General features: G+C 32.7%; 1 protein-coding gene across 1 annotated transcript; it reads right to left on the bottom strand.

Annotated features, from left to right (window-relative positions):
- Window positions 1-2,006: 2,006 nt before the first annotated feature.
- LOC114308259 (amino acid transporter AVT3C) lies at window positions 2,007-3,693 on the bottom strand. Its single transcript, XM_028253812.2, has one exon. The coding sequence runs from the start codon at window positions 3,384-3,386 to the stop codon at window positions 2,094-2,096; it is 1,293 nt and encodes a 430-aa protein (XP_028109613.2). The 5' UTR covers window positions 3,387-3,693; the 3' UTR covers window positions 2,007-2,093.
- Window positions 3,694-7,181: the final 3,488 nt, after the last annotated feature.

The raw sequence follows: 7,181 nt of genomic DNA, 5'->3' as shown, positions 1-7,181 counted from the left end.
TCTCTAGTTGTGAAGTTGACCACAATCAGATTGGTGCTGGGAGTTGTGGCGTTGAAGATTTGCATCTTGAGCAAATGGATGTGAAGACGACTTTTCTCCATAGTGATTTTGAGGAGGAAATTTACATGAAGTAATCACAAGGTTTCTTGGCACGTCGCAAAGAGGAGTTTATATGCAAATTTCGAAAAAGCTTGTATGGTTTGAAACAGCCTCCAAGGTAGTGGTACAAGGAATATGATGGGTTTATGTGTAGCAGCAGTTTTACGAGATGTCAAGTAGATCATTGTTGTTATTTCAAGAGGTTTGACAAAAGTTATATTATTTTGCTCTTATATATTAATGATATGCTTATCGCATGATATAACATTGAAGAGATAAAATGATTGAAGAAACTTTTGTCCAACCAATTTGAGATGAAAGATCTTAGAGTTGCAAACAAAATCCTTGGTATGATGATTCACATGGACAAGGCAAATGGTACTTTGAAGTTGTCACAGGCTGAGTATGTCAAGAAAGTTCTCAAGAGGTTTAACATGGATAGTGCAAAACTAGTGAGCACTCTATTGGCTAACCACTTCAGACATACCAAAGAGCAGTCTCTAAAAACTGAAGAAGAGTAGGCTTACATGGAACGTGTTCCATATGTTTCGGCTATCGGTAGCATAATGTATGTTATGGTTTACACTAGAACAGACATTGCACGTGCAGTGGGAGTAGGAGTGGTTAGTAGGTACATGAGTAATCCAGACAAGCAGCATTGGAAGGTAGTGAAGTGGATCCTTAGATACTTGAGTAATACTACAGACATGATACTTTGTTTTAGACGAACCGGCATCAGGTTACATGGTTATGTTAATGCAGACTTGGCTGGTGATATGGATAACAGAAATAGTACTACTGGTTATGTTTACACATTGGATGGTACAGTAGTGAGTTGAATTTCACAGTTACAGAAGATTGTGGCCCTTTCTACAACACAGGCTGAGTATGTTGTTATTATTGAAGCTGGGAAGGAGATGACTTGATTACAAAATTTCCTAGCAGAGTTTGGTAAGACGCAAGAAATGAGTATTTTGCCTAATGACAGTCAAAGTAATATTCATCTTGCAAAGAATCCAGCTTTTCATTCTATGATGAAACACATTTAGCTGTGATATCATTTCATTCGTTCACTTGTAGATGATGGAGTTTTGTCTCTTGAGAAGATCCAATGGAGTAACAATCAAGCGGATATGTTGACTAAGACAGTCACCATTGACAAACTGAAGTTGCAACTTCAGTTGGCCTTCAAGATTGATGAAGGAAGATCAAGTTGTTACAACATTCCTCTATGTGATGAAGATGATGAAGAGCTTGTGTTATCAGGTTCCAAGTGGGAGATTGTTGTTTACTCAAACACTGTGTCTAATGGAGAGTTTGGGGAGAGTTTGGGGGGCCTCCCTCAATTCAAAATTTTGTAGGTACTTTTATAATTCTCATGTTACTTCCGTATAACTCTAATTTTGTACTTATAAATAGATAAGGAGTTATATTTTTTTGATTATAGTGAAAATTACAATAGTCGTAGACGTAATCCTATTCTAAAATGAACTACGTAAATCTTTGTGTATATAATTTATTTTTTCTCCTTTATTTCGTATATCGCAGATGTTGGTTAGAAATGATATAACTCCTAACAATAAACTGGATTGTTCGCTCCTTCGCTTAGGAGATGATGAATCACATTATCACACAGTACCAAAGCCAATGACAGAGACCTTTCGTTCTTACTAGAAATCAAAATAATCACAATTCAGTTTACAATTTTTTTCTGTTTAAAAAATAAAGAGAAATGTTAGGGATAATGAAATTTTTTTCATGAAAATCATCATGAAAAAATTGTGACCCTTAGATTATCTTGATTAGTGTGTGGTGCTTTATTGTAATTGTAATCTAAAGGTCACACATCTTTCATGACCATTTTCATGAAAAACTTTTCATGATATCTAGCATTGCTGAAAAATAAATAAATAAATAACACACGCGAAGCATTATTATATATCAACTAAAAAGTGGACCAAGAAAATCAATAATATATGATTCTTGATCCATCATCAAGCCTTGGTTCCAAATATCTCCAACAGTGAAGACCAACTTCCAGTCAGTGCCAAAACTACCCCTAAAACCACTATAATCCCATCTACACACATCCCACACCAGCCCAGCCCACTCTTGTGAACCATCAAGTGAAACAGAGCAGGCAAAACAAACCCTAAAACAATGCACAGACTACTCCCAACAAGAGACAAGAAATCAGCAAAATTGGGCACCAAAATGGCCACAAAAGTCACCACCAACACCGCAAGCCACCTCACCCACAGGCTGTACCTTCCCTCACAGAACCTCCTCTCCACCACCTCATAAACAGGGTTCATCATCGGTGGGAAAGCGAAGAACAGGTTCACACACAGACCCATCTGAACTAGACTGCTCAACAAGCCTTGCCCAAAGTTTGTGGTGATTATGTCTTTAGTTTCTTCCCCAAATGCAAAGTAACCCAGAGCTCCAAAACCTCCATACATGAAAGAAATAAACAATATGGACAGACCCAGAACATTCCTGAACTTTTGCTTATCTTTCATGTCAGATTCTAATGGCAAAACCATTCCAATCCCTTCAAATGCATACACAGCCACACCCACACCATAAAAAAACATAGAGAAACCCCCAAAAGTCTGTAAAACTGGCCTGTTTTTCAAGAAAACAATAATATCTTCAACCATCACTACACCAATCGCTCCCAAATCAACCACATCAGCAAAAATGCTCAGTGGAGCGAGATGGGTCAGAGTCGGAATCGAATTCAACCCTAATTGGAAAGGAAAGCAACCCCAAATGTAAAGTGATTTAAACGAAAGCCCTATAAATTTAGGGGTAGGGTCTGTGGAAGAGAAATTGAAGACAAAGGACAAGGTGTTGCCGATGAAGATGAGGTAGCCGACGCAGAAGCCGGCTTGGGAGACGACGACCATGGAGTCGACGGATAAGCGGCCGAGGTGGCCGCAGACGGCGAAGCCGAGGTCGCCGAAAGAATCGATCTTGGAGAAGCCGTGGAGGGAGTCGAGGTGGCGGCGCGTGAGGACGAGGAGCATCATGCAGTGGTAGGTGAGGTAAGAGACGGAGAAGAGGATGAGAGAACCCATGAGCCAGCCGGTGCGCTTGAAAGTGTAGGGGAGGCCGAGGACTCCGGCGCCGACGATGGAGATGAAGACATTGGCGAAGGTCTTGGCATTGGAGGAGAGTGGTCTGTTGTTGGATTTGGAGGTCAGGAGTGGAGTGTCTTCTCTGGGTACAGCTGGTACTTGGAGGACATGGGAGGATGAGCCTGCTTCTTTGCCAAACCCCATCTCTCTCCTAAAAACTCTTCTTCTTCTGGTTCTTGTTCTGGAACTGATGTATATATGTGTGTGTGTTTTAGAGCAAGAAGAAGATGATGATGATGGGTCTTTTGATGAGATTGGTGGGTTGAGTTGAGAATTTTAGATTAGGTAAGAAAGATAGATAGAGGAGAGTGAGCTGAGAGAATTGTGATGAGAATGTAACATGAATTTCTATATGAATGAATGCTCTGAAAATCGAGACTGGATAAGATCTTCTTCTCCTTTTGATCCTCTATATTCTCTAGACGATCAATATTCTATATCATTTTTAGCCTCCTTTCGGGTAGTGGGTTCACTTTTTTATTTTTTGGTTTTTTTAGTTATTTTAGCCTGGGTTAAAAAGTTTGGTTTGAGAAGGATTTTTTGACTTTTTAGTTTTTTGGCTTTTTTAATTTTTTTTTTGTGAGAGAATAATATAATGATTATGGGTTGGATGTGATGTTTTGTTTTTTGTGACTAAAATAGCCTATTTTGTCTTTTGTGGCTAAAATAATCAAAAAAATCCCGTTTAGCTCTTGCCAAACGGAGCCTTATTGTTTTATTTTTTGAAAAATATCAATATCAATATCATTCACAAATTGAATCAACAAACTAAAGTGTAAATTTAGTGGAATGTCAAATTTGAAGAACTTATCATAATAGATTCGAGGGTGATTAATTAGTATTTTCGGAATATGAACACGTAGTGATTTATAAGGTTTTGATTGGTAGAAAGATATAAGGGCCCACGATTTATGTTGGTAATGAGAAAATAACATGAGACTAAATAATTAGTGATTAATTTAAAATATGAACACATGGTGTTCTGGAAATATTGAATAATTTTCGATAGATTCTATAAAAGAAATTTGTAATTCAATAATATATTATTGAAATTGTATTCTTATTGGGTAAGAATGGTATACTTTGTTGCTGATTTACAAATAAATAAATAAATAAATAAGCCACTTTATTCTTCTAGTTAGGTATGCTTTTTAAATAGATTATCTCTTATTTAATCCTAACTAATATTTTCAAATTTCCATATTAGGTTTAGATAAGAATATTTTAATGTTTACTTATTACTATCTATATAATTAGTAACAATTGTGTAAGGACTATATGGGTTACAAGAATTTTAATTTTAATTTTAATTTTAATTTTAATAGGATTAAATGAAACATAAGTTTACTAATAAATGTCCCAAATTCTAAATGATTAATATTATATTATTTTTATTATTTTATTCAAGAGAAGTGCAATATTATAAATTAGTTTTAAAAAAATGCTGTGGAAGCAAGAATCCCACTAAGAAAAAATAATAACAAAAAAAAAAAATATATATATATATATATATATAGGATTTATTAATTGAGCTAAAGTGGATTACAAAAATCAAAGAAGTCAAAATAGAAAATGACTCAATGGACATTTGGGATTTGTAAATCTATTAAAGAAAGTTATGCACTTAAAATAATATGATGAGTGGTGTTTTGAAAATTAAATGTATTATATAGATTTAAATTTAGGCCAAGTTTGGGAAGACTAAATAAGTACACTTTTTGACTTTTTTTGTATTATGTGTAGAAAAAGTAGAGAGGAGATGTTGATTGATGTGACCCAAAAAAAATAAAAAGATGAAATAAGTGCACTTTTTTAGGTTAGCCAAACTTGACCTTAGTATTATATAGATTTTAGTATTTTGTAAATTAAATTTAAAATAAATGTGGTTTATACTTATTTTTTAAAAAGTTCGGAGCAAAGATATTATTATAAATAATAATGAGCCACATAATCTATATATCAGCTCCAGTTTATTGAAAAAAAAAATTGGTTTGGGAAGTGGGTTGGCTTTCTGGCTTTTTTTTTTTTTTTTCTATTTTAGCCTAGGCTAAAAAGTTTGGTTTGAAAATGACTTTTTCGCTTTTTGACTTTTTTTGTGATAGAAGAGTGTAATGATTATGAGTTGGATGCGATATTTTATTTGTTGAGGCTAAAATAGCATATTTTGTCTTTTGAGGCTAAAATAGCCAAAAAAGATCTTCCCAAACAGAGGCTCAAGCTATCAGTGTATTTCTGAAATTCTTGAGCCAATAAACTCAAACTTAAATTTTTTTTAGTTAAAAAGATATCATTTGTTGAAAAGATATTTATCTATTCAAAGTTTATCTATATATTTATCTATTAAAATATTACTTATCTGTGTTATCTATTTGTCCAATTATCTGTTTAAATATTTCACTATCTATACCCATGTCATCTTTTTATTCACCTATATATTCAATATTATCTATTTCTTCACTTCATTACAATCAAATGTTGTCGTCAACTTTCAGGCCCCTTTTCAATATATGTCTTTATCAAAAAAAAAAAATATTAAATTTTAAATTAAATAGCATATGACTTCATAAAAATGAATCTTTTTACCAATTAACCCTTTAAAATTTGTTATTTAGTGGGAATTAAAAGTAATGTTATGTATAATTTTTTAAATATTGAAAACAAAATATAAAATATAATTATAAAAAAAAAAAAGAGGGCAGGAAGATTGATTGATTCAAAACTTTGGACCTCTAATTTGTGAGTTTTAATAGCTCTAATGTGTATGTGAGGTCCATCTGATATGATGTTTTAGAATTTTTTTTTTTTTTTTTTTTCTCACCTCACTAGAACTCTAGTTTTAGAGGGATATATCATTATTGAACAAAAGAGTTAGAGCATCAGCATCAGCTTCTCTACAATGGCTTTGAAGCTATTGTAGAGAGCATCAGCATCAAATATGAGATCCATCAAACTTGCTATACCTTTCGTTCATTTTACCAACGCTACAGTTTCTTTCCTGATGAAGCAAGCCACTGTTCATTGCTACAACAAGCATATTAGATGTTACCGGATGTCTGGCCGGTCAATTGACCGATCAACCGGTCTACTGCAAATTTTATTATTTTTTTTTTTGTGGACATTTTTTAGGAATTGTTTGGCTGATCAATTTAATAAAAAAAGAAAGAATAAAAAATACAATAAAAAAATAATATTTTAATAGGAGTGAGTTATAATATAGAGTTTGATACAATAGATACTAAAAATATGACTAGCTAAAATAGCAAAATAACTTTTTAAGTTATAATTTAACTAAGAATTTAAAGAGATTGGTGTGGATGCTTTCATAGGTACGTTAAAGTGTATCAAAAATGTTGAAATCTCTAAATGAAGAACTCTAGAAGGAGCTTTAGAAATAGACCCTATTTTATGATTTGATATTTTAATCTATAATATTACATTTTTTTATTTTTTATATTTTTTATTTATTAAAACTCCAAGTCAATGCTCTCTATCATCACTCTAAAGTGTACCAACCCCACACGCAATATGAGATGCAATATCGCGATGGCACTGCAGATATTTTTTATCACGTTCTCTACTATGCCGAATTTCCGCCGCCAAGTTTGAGAATTTAAATAAATCATTTAAAAAAAAAAATTAATTATATATTTTTTGTGCCAAAATATGGATCCTTTGTTATTTTATCTTCAATATTTAAATTATGCTAATTTAGTTTTCAATGTATGAAATTCTTTCAATTTGATTTTTAATGTTTCAATTGTATCAAATTCATTCTCCATGTATGAAAAATATTTTAATTAGTTTATAAATCTTTAAACTCTGTTAATAGATGTAATTTAAACATTGAGAGACTAAATTAAAATATTTTTTATATATGGAAAAATGAATTTGATACAATTGAAACATTAAAAATCAAATTGAAAGAATTTCATACATTGA

This window comes from Camellia sinensis, chromosome 1 (assembly GCF_055761805.1).
Source record: "Camellia sinensis isolate YWXY chromosome 1, ASM5576180v1, whole genome shotgun sequence".
In the NCBI taxonomy this organism is placed as follows: Eukaryota; Viridiplantae; Streptophyta; class Magnoliopsida; order Ericales; family Theaceae; genus Camellia; species Camellia sinensis.
The sequence above is the reverse complement of the archived record's forward strand: the minus strand, read 5'-3'. Positions and strand labels throughout refer to the sequence as shown.

Coding starts and splice junctions, on each gene's coding strand:
- LOC114308259 (XM_028253812.2), bottom strand. CDS start 3,386: ATGGGGTTTGGCAAAGAAGCAGGCTCATCCTCCCATGTCCTCCAAGTA.